Source organism: Macaca nemestrina, chromosome 5, assembly GCF_043159975.1.
Source record: "Macaca nemestrina isolate mMacNem1 chromosome 5, mMacNem.hap1, whole genome shotgun sequence".
Classification (NCBI taxonomy): Eukaryota; Metazoa; Chordata; class Mammalia; order Primates; family Cercopithecidae; genus Macaca; species Macaca nemestrina.
This window is the reverse complement of record NC_092129.1, coordinates 122,387,027-122,404,485: the sequence shown is the minus strand read 5'-3', so window position 1 is coordinate 122,404,485 and position 17,459 is coordinate 122,387,027. Positions and strand designations below refer to the sequence as shown.

Genomic DNA, 17,459 nt, shown 5'->3' with positions numbered 1-17,459 from the left:
GGTTTTCAGATTATAAGTAACAGAGTTGCCCTTGTATGGCACAGAACTGCGATAAGACTTTACTTCTTAGGGGCTTAAATAATGAAGTCAGTAAAAGAGGACTGAAAACGAACATAAAAAAACGAACATAAAGAAGAGCTTTAGCTTTGACGCAAAGAATTACATCAGTGTTTGACAAAGCCGAAGATTCTTAATTTCTCAAAACACTTTCTTTAAGCACTTCCTAACCTTTCATTATCTGAGACAACATATCAAGTGAGCAGCAGTACAAAGGATGCATGTGATTTCGAAATGCCACAGTTGAGCCAACTGCAGTTGCACGCGTACGTAGTATAGAGGCGTGATCAGAAAAAGAATATAGGGAGCACAGGGCTTCATCTACATCAAAAGATACTCTCCCCATCTTCTATAGCATTAAGTTTTGCGAAGGTAAGTTTCTCCCCGCTTGAAAGCGCCCCCAGGGACGCTTCATCTTGACCAAGCCTAAGGCCGTGGCATGCAAGGTGTTGAGTCACCGGGTACAGCGGTCGTGCGACATAAATATTATTTGATGACGAATGTACTCGGGGCCCAGGTGCCAAGGTAAACCACTGGCAAAGATGACCGTGGTTAAGGCAGTAGAAAATAGGGTCGACACTGAGACGCGGTTCCAGCCCTAGAGGGATTGCATTTTACCATTCAGGCAAACTTCGAGTCTCCTCATGTGACATGTGTGCACTCCTGGATGGTTTTAATTATGAGAAACGTGGTTTGCAGCAGGAGTCCTTCCAGTCGATAGATCGGAATCTCTCTCGCTCCCACCCATTCTTAACCTCAGGCTTCCTGCATCCCGGAGTCCTCCCGGCAGCCCCTTCCCTCCCCCGCCCGGGGGATGCTCCGGTTCGGCGCTTAGCCATTCATCAACCGGTTCACACCGGCGGCGGCCGCCGCGGAGTGACGTCCGCGGGGGGCGGGTCTCCGCCCCCGCCTGTGGTCTCCCGGCCCGTGGTTCCAGGCCGCGATTGGTGGCTGGAGGGTTGCACGTCGCACCGGTTATAAAGGGGAGGGCTTGTGACGCAAGGGCGCCTCGGCGCGTGTATTGGCTCCTTCGGCTGCGGGCCGGCTCGGCTACGCGCTCTGCTCCGAGCCGCTCACTGCATGGTAGAGTCTGGTGCCCCCGCCGCCGCCTGCATCGCCGCCACCGCCGCTCCGCCACGACCACCGCCGCCTCCTGCCCTGCAGCCGCCACCACCGCCTGTGTCGCCGCCGCCTCGGGACCGGCTGTATGATTAGGCCACAATCTTCAATGAGTAAACATATTCCTGTGAGTAGCCGTCGCATCGTCGCCTCTCGGGTTGGGAATCCACGACTGGCCCCCCTATCCCTGCTGTCGCCTTTGTTCGGAGCCCGGCGTCTCCTCCAGGTTGCCCCGGGTTGCAGTTCCGGTGGGTCCCGGGTGGGAGCGGGCTGGTTACGGCCCTGTGGCCGGCCGATTGCGGCCGGCTGTGCGGAGGCAGACGCCGGGCCCCTCGGGGCTGCAGGGTGGCGGTTGACCGCCGGAGGCACAGGCTTTTGAGTCCCTCCCGAGCCCGGGGCGACGGGGGCGGCGCGGTCCGGCTTGCGCGGCGGCCGGGGGTAATTTCGGCTTCCGCAGCGGGTCGGGTGGGTGGCACAAAAGCCGCTTTGTGACCGCCGCCTCCGCCCTTGGCCCTTTGGTCTGGTGCGACCCGTCCGGGCATGGCAGGCTCCGCGGCGTCCCGGGGCCTCTTTGTTCGGCCGGAGGAGAGTGGCTGTACTGGGAGCGGGAGACGTGGCCCGGGGTGGGGCGAGGGTTGCGCGTGTCACTGCGGAGCCGGATACGGGGAGGGCGCGGCGGTGGCGGGTTCGCCTCCAGATCCGGGCGGGCGTGGGGTAGGCGGAACAGCCTGGCACGGGTGGTAACGATCTGGTCCCAGAGCTTCTCGGAGCTCCGGGGTGGGCGCGGGACAGCCACTGGGTGCAGCTGCACTCCTGTGCTCGACGGCCGGGACCCGAGCCTCAGACAAAATGGCCTCGGCGCCCGCGCCTGACTGAAGGCGCGGCGCGAACCCGTGATTGCGGCGCAGAGAGGGGGCGCAGCGGGCGTGCTCGGGCGCACACAGCCGCGTGCGCGGGGCGGCGGCCCTCGGGGGCATTCCGCGAGTTGCACCCCTGCCCGGGCCAGAGAGGGGTTCTACTAGGTGAGAACTTCGGCCCTCCGCCCCGCCCTCCTCCCATGCTCCACCTGGTAATTCGAGCTGTTCCGGATTTATCGCCCCACCTCGGGCTCGTGATAATGGGAACAAGTCTAGTCTTGTCCTTTCTCTGGGCCAGTCGTGGAGAAATGGCCTGGGTCGGAGCGTCTTGGAAACTGACAGGGCTACTGTTAGTTACACAGACGCGAAGGACTTCCCGTCCGGGCACCAGCATACGTTTCCCCTGCCAATTTTGGAAGGGCCCTGGATGGCGCCTTTTAATCGGGGACTGTTTAGAACTGTTCCTGAACTCTGTGGTGTAATATGTTGTTGCCTCCTGTTGGTTTGTGGCAGCAGTAGCCAACCACAGCCAGAATTCTGAGGGTTTTTTATCTTCTGGCCGCGGAGCCCCCTACCAGTCCACGAGTATTAAGTGATTTGCACTACGATTGGAACCGTTGACCTGCTCGACATCCAGATCCTGAGGCGGTGCTTCCTGTTAGTCAGTTGAAAACTAGATCATTCCCAAGAGTGAGCAGCATTTTACGCATGCTTTCCTAGGTGCCCTAAGACCTAAGTAGATGTGGAACAGACTATTCAAGGAATTATTTGGCAAAAGAGTTATACACATTAATTGGCTTGACTCTGCAGTATAATAGTGACTTAAGCTTCTGCACAGAGATTGCTCTTTCCTCCTCTCCCCTCTTGTATACGATTGTGATTATAATGCAACTGATATGTGGGAGGGAAAAAATCCCCATCATGGATAGTTTTTCCTGTGGGTAGGATATTAGGAATGGAGGAGTGTCTCGGGCGGAACAGAAAGCTATGGGTCGTCACCACTGCTTTAACAGATGAGTCCCCCCAGCCACTAGGTGGCTCCACTCAGTAAAAATAACCAGTTCAGGAAAGGAATTCTTAATATAGTGCTTTCTCTGCTTCCTGATCAAAGTGCTTACTTACATGAAGGGATATGGCCCGACTAGGTTGTAGCCAACAGGAGTTTAGCTGTTAAATAGGGAAATAGTGGTGTGAAATACTGTCTCAAATCAGCTTTTAATTGAGAAGTAATACCTGGAAATTAGAATACTGTGTTAAGTCATTATAAAGCGTTTAAAGATCATTGTATGTCATTGGGAAAGTGTCAGAATACACTTTATTCTACAGAGATAGTATTTAGAACTTGGGGTGAAAGTATAATGAAATTACTTTCAGATTGCTAGTCTCTATTCACTGTAACTGTGATGTCTTTGTAATTTAAACACTTAATTTTTTAACCCAGCTGACCAAGTAGGGGGAGTAACGTCTGAGGGCTTGTTTGAATAAACTTGTGATAATGAAAGTTACCTTTCTTATGGGACCTTTTGATGAATGACCGTTAATGCTATTTCTGTGTTTTACCAGAAAAGTAGACTGGGTTTTTGACTTGATGTTTTCTGCAGTAATCATCATAAGAATTATTCTTAAAATTTAGCAAAGTTCTAGAAACTATAGCATGGGACTATTTAAAGGTGTAAAATGGAAATGGGAGCAGATCGTTTGAATTTTAAGATTTCAAATGCTTACATTTAAGCGTAGAAACTAATGGAACCTTTTGTTAAAACTTTTTTGGTGATGAGAGTATACATGAAATGCTTTAGGAAGTGGCTATGAATTACTGCTCTTGTTAACCTGTTATTAATGCTTTCCTTAGAGCCCCCTTTACTCCCAAGTACACGGGTACTTTATAAACTATTTGGAAGAAGACTAATTATTAACATCAGTGTCTTCCATGTACATATTTTAAAAGTATCCTGTGACTATTGGTTTAATGTTTGATATTGGCATAAAATGATTTAGTTCTTAAGGGGGATCTTAGAGAAAATATAAATACATTCATATTTGTTTATATTTATTGGTTACAATAGTTACTTTACTTTGAGACCTACCACTTCCACCTTCAACATCCCTTTGTCCCCCTTCTCTGAGTTGGATTTCAGTTTTGAGTTGTATGTGTGACATTTTGGTTTTAAAATACAAAAGAACACTATTGGCCGGGCGCGGTGGCTCAAGCCTGTAATCCCAGCACTTTGGGAGGCCGAGACAGGCGGATCACGAGGTCAGGAGATCGAGACCATCCTGGCTCACACAGTGAAACCCCGTCTCTACTAAAAAATGCAAAAAACTAGCCGGGTGAGGTGGCGGGTGCCTGTAGTCCCAGCTACTCGGGAGGCTGAGGCAGGAGAATGGCGTGAACCCGGGAGGCGGAGCTTGCAGTGAGCTGAGATCCGGCCACTGCACTCCAGCTTGGGCGACAGAGTGAGACTCCGTCTGAAAAAAAAAAAAAAAAAAAAGAACACTATTAAAATTATGAATATTTGCTTTATAGTTATAAATGAGAGTTCCTTTTTAAATTCATAAGCATACATTCTTATATTTCATATAACAAGTTGATTTTCAGAGACTCATTTTCCTCGTCTTCAGTTTAATGGGAATGATAACAGATTGTTAAGGATAAAATGAGATTCTAAATATAGACACACTTAAATCAGTCTAAGAAAAGGATATAAAAACATAAAGTTGGAAAGGAACTTAAGATGTTTCAGTTTATGAGTTAAGTAAATTATGCAAGACTAATAACTTCAGAGTTATCTGGAGTTTGTATTAATGTGTAAAAATGTTTTCGTTAGTTGGAAAAAACAAAGTTATGTATGTAATTACAAAGTAAAGAAAACAACTATCAAAAGGAATAATTAATAGAATCATAATTATATGTTATATATAGATATAGAGAAAGAATATAACTATATAGATAGAATATATATGAATATGTATATATGAGAGTATGTATATGAATTTCACAAAAATGTAACAATGGGCTTTTTTTTTCTTTTCTGAGGAATCTTAGTAATAGATCATGGATTTCAGTTTAATCTATCTGACTGCTTGTTTTATGCTGATTGATTTAATCTGTACTCACCCCTTGAATTTTGCTATTCGGGTAAAAGTTGATGAAGTGGCTCAGGCCCTGCTTTAGATAGTTGTGTACTTAAATAGTGTAAAACCCTAATATATTTCTTTTGAATTGCAAAATAACTTATTCTGTCTTTCTTTCTGTCTTTTTGTTTTAAACAGCAATTCTGTGGTGTTCTTGGTCACACATTTATGGAGTTTCTGAAGGGCAGTGGAGATTACTGCCAGGCACAGCACGACCTCTATGCAGACAAGTGAACTGTAGAAACTGATTACTACTCCACCAAGAAGCCCCCATAAGAGTGGTTATCCTGGACACAGAAGTGTTGAATTGAAATCCACAGAGCATTTTACAAGAGTTCTGACCTGGATGGGGTAAACCTCAGTGCACTTCTTTTCTGTTGGCCTCAGTATTACTGGATTGAAGAATTGCTGCTTCTTGTTAGGAGGTTCATTTCATTTATCATTACTTACAACTTCATACTCAAGCACTGAGAATTTCAAGTGGAGTATATTGAAGTAGACTTCAGTTTCTTTGCATCATTTCTGTATTCGATTTTTTTTTTTAATTATTTCATAACCCTATTGAGTGTTTTTTAACTAAATTAACATGGCTCGAATGAACCGCCCAGCTCCTGTGGAAGTCACATACAAGAACATGAGATTTCTTATTACACACAATCCAACCAATGCGACCTTAAACAAATTTATAGAGGTAAGATTTGATATGTTTTAGTAGCTTAAATTGATTGCAATATAATAGTGGAGCTTATAGCTAACAAAATAAATAGTACTTTGGAAAATATGAGATGGTATACCTACAATTCCAGTTCCCAGAAATAAATGTCAGTGTCTTCTATAGGTTAGAGGTATATTTATACATTTTGAGAAGGGCATGTGCTTGAGTTAATAATTCTTGCACCTGAGTTTGCTTAAATTGATATGTGGACAGTAAAACAGTATAACTCTTACTTATCTTGCAAGAAATTTGCATGGGAAAAGTTGCCATTTATGGATTTTTTATATATCTGCTTAACTTAATGACTAATGCCATAAACCAAAGTTGGTTGGTCTTGGACCCCATTTGATGCTTAGAATCCCTCAACTACAAATTCTGTTCCTTCCTAATGGTAGCTATGTAGCCAAAACTCTACCTGCCTCTTTACTAGGAGAAAGGAATTGAATGCTGAATAATATATCAGGATGCGCACACGTTTTACTTTATAAATACCTACAGTTGTTAAGAAACAGCAAATAGGCCTCTCAGAACATATGGAAATACTTTTTTTTTTTTTTTTTGAGACGGAGTTTCGTTCTCTCACTCAGGCTGCAGTGCAGTGGCGTGATCTTGGCTCACTGCAACCTCTGCCTCCCGGGTTTAAGCAATTCTCCTGCCTCAGCCTCCTGAGTAGCTGGTGGGGGGGTGGGGGGACTACAGGCGTGCGCCACTTTGCCCAGCTAAGTTTTGTATTTTTAGACGGAGTTTCACCATGTTGGCCAGGCTGGTCTCAAACTCCTGACCTCAGGTGATCCACCCACCTCATCCTCTCAAAGTGCTGGGATTATAGGTGTGAGCCCCCACGCCTGGCTGGGAAATACTTTAATGGTACTTTAATTTTTATTACCATATATTTTATTTATGTATATATATATAATTTTTGTTACTATATATATATGTGTGTGTGTGTGTAATGTCAGGAGAGTTATAATTAGTAATAATGCATTTTGAAGCCTGTAGTTTTAAATGGTATGTGGGCTTTTTTACTGTATTTAAGACTTCATTCTATGTATTTCAAATGAGTAAAGTTTAAGGAGTGAGTATAATTGAGTCAAGTCAGATTACTCAATTAGTTATAAATAATGCCTTTAGTTATATTTACCTTTGTCTGCATTGCTGCTAGCCCCTTTTAGTTAATGTTTCATCCCAATCTGGTATTACCATAACTATAAACAACTTCAATGTATGAAGGGGGCACACCATTTAAAAAAAAAAAAGAAAACTCCAGTTTATTAAAAATATGTATGGTATTTAGAACTTTTCTTTTTACATTCTAGCATTGTCTTTTAAAACAAAATTTGCTTTTGTGTTAAACATAGATTATCTCATTATTTAAATGATTTTCTGTTAACCAGCATACTTACTGATCAGAGATGATCAGAATATAAAATGTTGAGTAATGGTGATGTGGTTAGCCATTAAGATTAGTTTAATGTATGTTTTATCCAGGAACTTAAGAAGTATGGAGTTACCACAATAGTAAGAGTGTGTGAAGCAACTTACGACACTACTCTTGTGGAGAAAGAAGGTATCCATGTTCTTGTAAGTATTTAACAGTTCCTATGTTTTTATGGTGCTGTGCTACAAAAGTTTATTTAAATAGTAAATTCAGATATCTATTTAAGTCATAAATAGACCTCAGAAAGCTATTTAAAAAATTATATTGTTGTGCAGAATCGTAATTTCTAAATAAAGGTGAAAAGCTAAGCAAGGATTTGAAGTTGTGAAACATTTTTGTAAAGATTGAGCATTTAGTCACATTTGGTAGACAACAAGGTTTAGTAAGATGTGATTAAACATAACAATGAGAATGCTTTTGAAAACATTTGCATGTTAGAAATTTAGGATTATTACTACAGTGTTTATATTAATGATCTATTTTAGATATTTAATTTTTAATATTTAAATATTCTTTTGACTTAGGATTGGCCTTTTGATGATGGCGCACCACCATCCAACCAGATTGTCGATGACTGGTTAAGTCTTGTAAAAATTAAGTTTCGTGAAGAACCTGGTTGTTGTATTGCTGTTCATTGCGTTGCAGGCCTTGGGAGGTAAATGAATTTATCAATTTGATTCTAGGTAAAAGTCTGGGTTGATAATGAAAATACAGAAACTTGAAACATCCTTATAATTTTTTAAATATAAAGTCAACGTTTGTCATAGGTATTACTTGAACAGGAAGGGTGGTAGATAATGATACTTCTGAGTTGGGGAGTGTTTGGAGAAATAAATTTATGAAGATTTGAATTTGAAAAAAGTATTTATCAAAATTCTCGCCTTACCAGAGCTCCAGTACTTGTTGCCCTAGCATTGATTGAAGGTGGAATGAAATACGAAGATGCAGTACAATTCATAAGACAGTAAGTAATGGATTCTCTTTTCATTTCCTTATTGAATGTCAGTGAGTAATAGCCCATCAAATCATGATTTTTTTTGAGATAGTATTAAAACCAGGAAATCAAGATACTACATTCTTTTTTGCATTTCATGCAGATGCTCATATTATTAAGATTCTAATCCAACAAGAGTTTTTGAATTATTGTTTTGCTTTAAATACTTGATTGAATATGTTGGTTGTTATTTTGTATTTTTATTGAGGTATAATTAAGATATAATTAAAGAGACAATAAAATGCACAGGTCTCTAAAGGAGACCAGTTGACAATAACAGTCAAATTAACCATCCAATACAACACAGAATATTTTGAGTGCTCTAGAATATGCTTTTGTGGCTTTTGTAGTCATCTTCACTGCTACCAGAGGCAACTTCTGACTTCACTATAAATTAGTTTTGTCTTTTCTTGGACTTACATATAAATGGATTTGTGAGTTGACTATTATAACTAATACTCAAAAGAAGATATATGGAAAATTAACTTTTTATGATATTTTCCATTTGCACTGATGTGCCTGTTCATATTCATTTCTGCATCAGGTCACAGCCTAATTAATCAAAAGATAAATTGCCACAAGAAAGGTGATGGTTGTCCATAAGACACTAAATATTACTGTAGGGGGCTTTTGCCTTCTTTCATTTTTTTTTTTTTCTCCCTCCCAGAAAGCGGCGTGGAGCTTTTAACAGCAAGCAACTTTTGTATTTGGAGAAGTATCGTCCTAAAATGCGGCTGCGTTTCAAAGATTCCAACGGTCATAGAAACAACTGTTGCATTCAATAAAATTGGGGTGCCTAATGCTATTGGAAGTGGAACTTGAGATAGGGTCTAATTTGTTATACATATTAGCCAACATGTTGGCTTAGTAAGTCTAATGAAGCTTCCATAGGAGTATTGAAAGGCAGTTTTACCAGGCCACAAGCTAGACAGATTTGGCAACCTCTGTATTTGGGTTACAGTCAACCTATTTGGATACTTGGCAAAAGATTCTTGCTGTCAGCGTATAAAATGTGCTTGTCATTTGTATCAATTGACCTTTCCCAAAATCATGGAGTATTGAGTTATGACTTGTTTAAATCTATTCCCATGCCAGAATCTTATCAATACATAAGAAATTTAGGAAGATTAGGTGCCAAAATACCCAGCACAATACTTGTATATTTTTAGTACCATACAGAACTAAAATCCCAGGAACTATGAACACTCTAGACCTTATGTGGTTTATTCCTTCACTCATTTCAAACATTGAAAGTAGGGCCTACATGGTTATTTGCCTGCTCACTTTATGTTTACATCTCCCACATTCATACCGGTATACATCAGGTTTGCTTAACCATTGATTTTTTTTTTTTTACCAAGTCTTACAGTGATTATTTAATATGTTTCTATAAATCTCACTTTGTGCTGTTATTAAAAAACCTCCATTTTGAAAATCTACATTGTACAGAAGCACATGTCTTTAATGTCTTCAGACAAAAAAGCCTTACATTAATTTAATGTTTGCACTCTGAGGTGCAACTTAACAGGGAGGGCCTGAGAAAAGAATGGGAGGGGGCTATTAATTATTTTTAGCAAAATGTTGCCTTTGTCTTGTGCAGAACATGTAGAATATGCTCTTTAATTTAGTAAAATATTTTTTTAAAAGGTAGAGATGCTTTGTTATTGTAATCATAAACTTCCTGAAATTCTTGTAATTTTTTTTCCATACTTATCAGAAGCGTGTTTACCAACTTATTTTTGTTTGAAAGTGTGATTTTTTTTTTCCTTCCCAACCTCTCTTGCAAAAAAAGAAATGGGTTTCTGCTAATGAATTGAGCAGACATCTAATATTTTATATGCCTTTTGAGCTGTGTAACTTAATATTTGGATACTTGATAATTTGTTTTATTATGTAATTGATAAAATGGTGATGTGTATTAATGTTAGTTCAACCATATATTTATACTGTCTGGGGATGTGTGGTTATAGTTCTGTGGGAGAAATAATTTTGTCAGTGTTCACCAGCTTGTAAAAACTTAGTGCGAGAGCTGAAACATCTAAATAAATAATGACATGCATTTATCATCATTGAGATTGTTTTGCTTAAAATTAACTTATTTTGTAGAAAACAAATGAATTGCACTTCACTTAATGTGTGTCCTCATCTTTTTACAAATAAATGAAGGATTATAAATGATGTCAGCATTTTAGTAAGCTTTTAGACAAAATTTGTTAGGGTCATTCATGAAAACTGTTTTAATACTAAAAGCACTTTCCATTATATACTTTTTAAAGGTCTAGATAATTTTGAACCAATTTATTATTGTGTACTGAGGAGAAATAATGTATAGTAGAGGAGGACAGCCTTGGTTTCTAAAGCTCAGTTCTACTAGTTCCATGGTTTTGTGCAACTTCTGAGCCTCAGTTTTCTCCTTTGCAAATTAATAATTACATACCTTTATAGATTTTGAAATTAATTTAAATGTTAGTGTTTGGTACATGAAGGCTTACTGTTAAGTTTCCTTTAATGATCCAAAATAATCCCTTTGATAGTTCATGTTAATCTAAATCTAGATGTCTTTGTCTAATTTTTTTTGAATAGCAGTTATAAATGTAAAGGACTCCAAGTTTAAGTAAAAAGTGATATTCTACCTTGTGTTTCAAAGAATTTAGTTCCACCTCTTCATACCAGTTTAACACTTAATATATTCCATTGAATTTTAGACAGGCAAAAGGAAGAACAGGGGCCTCTGGAGGCCCTTGGTTATTTAAATCTTGGATTATTTGTGATGATAATCACAAATTTTTGGCTGTTTAACCTGAGCTTTTTTTTTTTTTTTAAAGGAAATACAGCCTAGTCTTGATGAGAAAATAATTTTATATCATCAATTACTAAATGTTAAACTATTACCACACAGCCCATAAAACAGCATTTGCGTTTATTGAGAGAGAGGATGTGCCATCATGATTAATGAAAAATATCTTTTGAGTTTGAAAAGAAATTAATTTGCAGTGTTTGGATTGTATATATGGTGCTAAAAATAAATTAATTTACTTTATAAACCTTATCTGTACATTATACGATGTGATGAAATTTGCTTTTTATCCAAATATTTTGTATCTTGTAAATATGGCTAATTATAGGAATGCCTATAATACATCTTAGATTCCTGATATCTAATACGAGTTCAAAGAGTTATGAGTTGAAGTCTTGAATGCAAGAAACTATCTGATGGTGTTCTAAAATTTGGTTAGTTGGGTTTGGATGGGATGGTGTAAATAGAGACTAGTTGCCTAGGCTTATCTATAAAAACCATAATGTTGCTGATGTAAGTATTGCAGTTACTGAATCATAAGAAAATGCCATCTCTTTTTAGTTGAAGGAAAACTCTGGAAGTAGGTGCCATTGGTTATTCTGCAGTGCACTGCAACCATTGTTTCCCCTAGTGCCCTCTTTTCCCTAGGGCGTTGCTCTCCTATTCCCACGCCTTAACACAGCTCTATACCTAGAAGCAGCCAGCCCAGGCATGCAGTCACATTTAATCACATCCCCTTTCTAGAGTGCTTCAAAATGATGTAGTCCCTCAACTTGGCTAGAGAATCTCAATCTCTTGAAATCTATTTTTTAAATGTCATATTCATCTGGTAAATATTTACTGTTTGCCAGGCATTTAAGAGTATGGCAAAGAACATGAAAGATGGTGTCACTAGATTTTGGTCACCAATAAGTACCCCACCCCTTGCCATGATTAAGACAGAATGCTTTCTATTGGAGTTTCAAGAAATATAATTTGAGAATACTTTAAAGGGAAGTGGAAGTATAAGTGAATATTTTTCTTTTACATGTAAACAATGAAGTTAATTCAAAGTAAGTTTTAAAATACATGAAGTAATGTCTGCCGTACATGTTTATATTCTACATTCTTGCTTCCTTAAATTAATGTTTGTGTGTATATATGTGCCTCACACCTGAATTGAAAATTAAAGACTGGTTTAAAAGTGACACTTAATGTTTCTCCATTACATTTGGGGTAACCAGCCTAAGTGGAATCTTGGAAGGAGAGTAAGGGAAAAGTTGTATTTGCCTTCAATGAATTAAACCAGTGATATGTGTTAACGTATGAATGAAAGGATTGATGGTGATTTTATAATTATATATATTGCCACAGTAACCAGTTAATATACTTAAATTGATAGCTACTATTTATTAATGATTTTATTTTCAGGTAATTCTTATAATTTGATTCCCTTCCAACAGTGTTGTCCCAATTTTATAGTAAGGGATTTGGGCCTCCAGCTAGGGGACTAGCTAATAAGTGGTAGAAGTCAGGGATTCAAACCTGTGTTTGAGCCTGTCCACTACACCACACAGTTATGTAAATAAATATGCATGAGTTTTTTTGTTTTGAGATGGAGTTTCATTCTTGTTGCCCAGGCTGGAGATAATGGCCTGATCTCAGCTCACTGCAACCTCCACCTCCCGGGTTCAAGTGATTCTCCTGCTTCAGCCTCCCAAGTAGCTGGGATTACAGGCATGGGCCACCACACTTGACCAATTTAGTATTTTTAGGAGAAACCTAACTGTGACAGAAGGCAAAAGGGGATTTAGAGCATCTCACATGGTGATTAAAAGCTTGACTAAGAAATCATACATGTCCCTTAACTCAGAAATACAATTCTATCATGTGCTGAAAGGCCAGAACTACACAGAATTAATCACCTCCACCTCAGGGTTTAAAAGAGTACATGCACAGCAACATTTTACATAACTGAAATGCTGAACATAAGGGGTTAAAGTTTCCAGGCAGCCAAAATAGATGTCATGAAATTCAGGCACTAAAGTTGAGAAGCACGTGGGTAGCAATTAAGATACATTTGTAAGCCTGATACGAGACAAATTTGGAATCATAAAAACTAAACAATATAAAAAGTACAGCCACTTGGAACAAGTCAATACTACGACTAACAGCTTTAAGCTTATACACCTCAATTGACCTTAAGGAAATCGATATTTCATACACAGCACAGAACAATTAGATGCTTACAATGATTGACAATAGTCATCAAGAGTATAAACCATTAAGTTTGGTTGTGTGTGTGTGTGTTTAGGTTAGTACTGCATTTACTTTTTTTTTTTTTTTTTTTTGAGAGAGGGTCTCACTTGTCACCCAGGCTGGATTGCAGCGGTACAATCTTGGCTCTCTGCATCTTCAACCACCTGGGTTCAAGCAATACTCCTACCTCAGCCTCCTGAGTAGCTGGGACTACAGGCATGCACCACCACACCTGGCTAATTTTTGTATTTTTAGTAGAAAAGGGGTTACTCCATGTTGCCCAGGCTGGTCTCAAACTCCAAAGCTCAAGTGATCTGCCTGCCTTGGCCTCCCAAAGTGCTAGAATTACAGGAGTGAGCCACTGTGCTCGGCCAAGTTTTGTTTTTTTGGTTTTTTTTTAAAGTAGAGATGGGGTTTCAACGTGTTAGCCAGGGTGGTCTCGATCTCCTGACCTCGTGATCCACCCGCCTTGACCTCCCAAAGTGCTGGGATTACAGGCGTGAGCCACCGTGCCCGGCCCATTTTGTGGTTTTTAAGGCAAGGAATTTTATAATCAAATATTTTCAAGGGATATTCTTAGATATATTAGAGAAATAGTCTCATGAATAAGTTTGGCAAACACTGGCCTAACTTAGACATTATCTACTGCAATACTAGAGCTTTTAATATGCAGGTGTGAATTTTTAATCTTTCCAAGAGAACAATGTTGTATTTATCCATTATATCAATCAGTGTCCCAGAAGAAGACAGATTGTTCACTCACAGTGGATAATTAAGCATTTAATAGAGAAACAAGAAAAAAAGAATTTCAGGCCAATATCCCTGACGAACATTGATGTAAAAATCCTCAATAAAATACTGGCAAACTGAATCCAGCAGTACATCAAAAAGTTTATCCTCAAAAAAAAAAAGTTTATCCTCCACAATCTAGTTGGCTTTATCCCTGGGATGCAAGGCGGGTTTAACATATGCAAATCAATAAATATAATGCATCACATAAAGAGAACAAAAGACAAAAGCCACACAATTATCTCAATAGATGCAGTAAAGGCCTTCAATAAAATTCAATATCCCATCATGTTAAAAACTGTCATCGATGGAACATACCTCAAAATAGTAAGAACCATTAACCATTTATACCAACTCCTAGTCAACATCATACTGAATGGGCAAAAGCCAGAACCATTCCCTTTGAAAACTGGCACAAGACAAGTGTGGCCTCTCTCACTACTCCTATTCAATACAGTATTGGAAGTTCTGGCCAGGGAAATGAGGCAAGAGAAAGAAAGAAAGGGTATTCAGATAGGAAGAGAGCAAGTCAAACTGTCTCTTTGCAGGTGACATGATCCTGTATCTAGAAAACACCGTCTCAGCCCAAAAGTTTCTTAAGCTGATAAGCAACTTCAGCAAAGTCTCAGGATACAAAATCAATGTGCAAAAATCACAAGCATTCTTATACACTAATAATAGACAAGCTGAGAGCCAAAGCATGAGTGAACTCCCATTCACAACTGCTCCAAAGAGAATAAAATAACTAGGAAAACAATTAACAAGGGATGTGAAGGACTTCTTCAAGGAGAACTACAAACCACTGCTCAAGGAAATCCGAGAGGACACAAGTAAATGGGAAAACATTCCATCCTCATGGATAGGAAGAATCAATATCGTGAAAATGGGTATACTGCCCCAAGTAATTTATAGATCCAATGCTATTCCCATTAAACTGCCACTGATATTCTTCACAGAAATAGAAAAAACTACTTTAAAATTCATATGGAGCCAAAAAAGAGAGCTTCTAAAGCCAAGACAACCCTAAGCAAAAAGAAAGCTGGAGGCATCACACTACCTGACTTCAAACTATACTACAAGGCTACCAAAACAGCATGGTACTGGTACAAAAACAGACACACGGACCAATGCAACAGAATAGAGATCTCAGAAATAAGACCGCACATCTACAACCATCTGATCTTTGACAAACGTGGCAAAAGCAATGGGGAAAGGATTCCCTGTTTAATAAAAGGCGTTGGGAAAACTGGCTAGCCATCTGCAGAAAATTGAAAGTAGACCCCTTCCTTATACCTTATACAAAAATTAACTCAAGGTGGATTAAAAACTTAAGTGTAAAACCCAAAACTATAAAAACCCTAAAAGAAAATTTAGGCAATACCATTCAGGACATAGGCACAGGCAAAGATTTCATAATGAAAATGTCAGAAGCGATTGTAACAAAAGCAAACATTGACAAATGGGATCTAATTAAAGAGTTTCTGCACAGCAAAAGAAACTATCATCAGAGTGAACAAACAACCTACAGAAGGGGAGGAGATTTTTGCAGTCTATCCATCTGACAAAGGTCTAATATCCAGAATCTACAAGGAACTTAAATACATTTACAAGAAAAACAACTCCATCAAAAAGTGGGCAAGGGGCATGAACAGACACTCTCAAAAGAAGACATTTATGCAGCCAACAAATACGAAAAAATGCTCAGCATCACGGATCATTAGAGAAATGCAAATCAAAACCACAAAAAGATACCATCTCACACCAGTCAGAATGACAATTATTAAAAAGTCAAGAAACAACAGCTGCTGGCAAGGCTGTGGAGAAATAGGAACACTTTTACACTGTTGGTGGGAATGTAAATTAGTTCATTGTGGAAGACAGTGTGGCAATTCCTCAAAGACCTAGAACCAAAAATACCATTTGACCAAGCAATCTCATTACTGGGTATATACCCAAAGGAACATAAATCATTCTATTACAAAGATACATGCATGCATATGTTCATTGCGGCACTATTCACAATAGCAAAGACATGGCATCAACCCATATGCCCATCAATGATAGACTGGATAAAGAAAATGTGGTGCATATACACCATGGGATACTATGCGGCCATAAAAAGGAATAGGCTCATGTCCTTTGTTGGGACATGGATGAAGCTAGAAGCCATTATTCTCTGCAAACTAACACAAGAACAGAAAACCAAACACTGCATCTTCTCACTTATTAAGTGGGTGGGAACTAAACAGTGAGAGCACATGGACACAGGGAGGGGAACAGCACACCCTGGGGCCTGATGGGGGGTGGGGGAAAGGAGAGTATCAGAATAAATAGCTAATGCATGCGGGGCTTAATACCTAGTTGATGGGTTGATAGGTGCAGCAAACCACCATGGTACATGTTTACCTGTGTAACAAACATGCACCTTCTGCACATATATCCCAGAACTTAAAATTAAATTTATAAAAAGGAAAAAAGCATTTATTTATTTATTTATTTATCTATTAGATGGAGTCTCGCTCTGTCACCAGGCTGGGGTGCAGAGGCATTGTCTCAGCTCACTGCAACCTCTGCCTTCCGGGTTCAAGTGATTCTCCTGACTCAGCCTCCCAAGTAGCTGGGATTATAGGCATGCACTACCACACCCAGCAAATTTTGTATTTTCAGTAGAGACGGGGTTTCACCATTTTGGTCAGGCTGGCTCGAACTCCTGACCTCAGGTGATCCACCCGCCTCGGCCTATAATCCCAAAGTGCTGGGATTATAGGCGTGAGCCACCGCGCCCGGCAAAGGACGCATTTAATAAAGGGAAGCCAACAGGAATGTTGTGATACTGTTGCCACCTCCCAGCCTAAAAAGGCAAGGGAGGGGGACCAGTTACTGGGACTGAAGGGAAGAGCTAAATGGCTAGGACTTCCTCAAAGAAGCTGTGATCTTAGTTGGAAGATACAGCCAACTAACAACAATCCAGGTGGAGGCCAATAAAAGACCTAGAAATATTCAGCCGCATTTCCGCATCCCCTTTGATGTCCTACTGGTCTCTCTTTTCCCCTCTCTCCCCAGGCAGAGGGCAAAGGAACCTGCAGTCTATATAGATCAGCCTTTTGGGAACAAAGCAGAATAGAGAATAGGGTGTGGGAAACAGAAAACATCCTGTACCACTGCAGATGCCTTTTTTTTTTTCACAGATGACTGCTTGGGATTAGTGTTCTGCAGAACACACTGGGAAAAGTTGACATTATTCATTTTTTTAAGATAACCAAACTGACACACACATATATAAACACGTTTTATTTTTTTAGAGGTGGCAATATACACAT

At 39.7% G+C, this 17,459-nt stretch overlaps 2 protein-coding genes across 3 annotated transcripts; both read left to right on the top strand.

Annotated features, from left to right (window-relative positions):
* Positions 1–512: 512 nt before the first annotated feature.
* Positions 513–5,758, top strand: LOC139363378 (uncharacterized). Its single transcript, XM_071096914.1, has 2 exons — positions 513–1,303; positions 5,307–5,758. The coding sequence occupies exons 1-2, from the start codon at positions 1,265–1,267 to the stop codon at positions 5,400–5,402; spliced, it is 135 nt and encodes a 44-aa protein (XP_070953015.1). The 5' UTR covers positions 513–1,264; the 3' UTR covers positions 5,403–5,758.
* On the top strand, positions 5,719–12,299 carry LOC105479512 (protein tyrosine phosphatase 4A1). Of its 2 annotated transcripts, none has more exons than XM_011737503.2 (5): positions 5,719–5,859; positions 7,372–7,464; positions 7,846–7,976; positions 8,211–8,285; positions 8,983–12,299. In XM_011737503.2, the coding sequence occupies exons 1-5, from the start codon at positions 5,755–5,757 to the stop codon at positions 9,098–9,100; spliced, it is 522 nt and encodes a 173-aa protein (XP_011735805.2). In that variant the 5' UTR covers positions 5,719–5,754; the 3' UTR covers positions 9,101–12,299. The 2 variants fall into 2 exon arrangements, with proteins under 2 accessions (XP_011735805.2, XP_070953014.1); XM_071096913.1 differs by having other exon boundaries at positions 8,987–11,364.
* The last annotated feature ends 5,160 nt before the right edge of the window (positions 12,300–17,459 follow it).

Coding starts and splice junctions, on each gene's coding strand:
- LOC105479512 (XM_071096913.1), top strand. CDS start 5,755: ATGGCTCGAATGAACCGCCCAGCTCCTGTGGAAGTCACATACAAGAAC. Junction 5,860..7,371: donor CCTTAAACAAATTTATAGAG/GTAAGATTTGAT, acceptor TGTTTTATCCAG/GAACTTAAGAAGTATGGAGT. Junction 8,286..8,986: donor GCAGTACAATTCATAAGACA/GTAAGTAATGGA, acceptor CCTCCCAGAAAG/CGGCGTGGAGCTTTTAACAG.
- LOC139363378 (XM_071096914.1), top strand. CDS start 1,265: ATGATTAGGCCACAATCTTCAATGAGTAAACATATTCCT. Junction 1,304..5,306: donor CAATGAGTAAACATATTCCT/GTGAGTAGCCGT, acceptor TGTTTTAAACAG/CAATTCTGTGGTGTTCTTGG.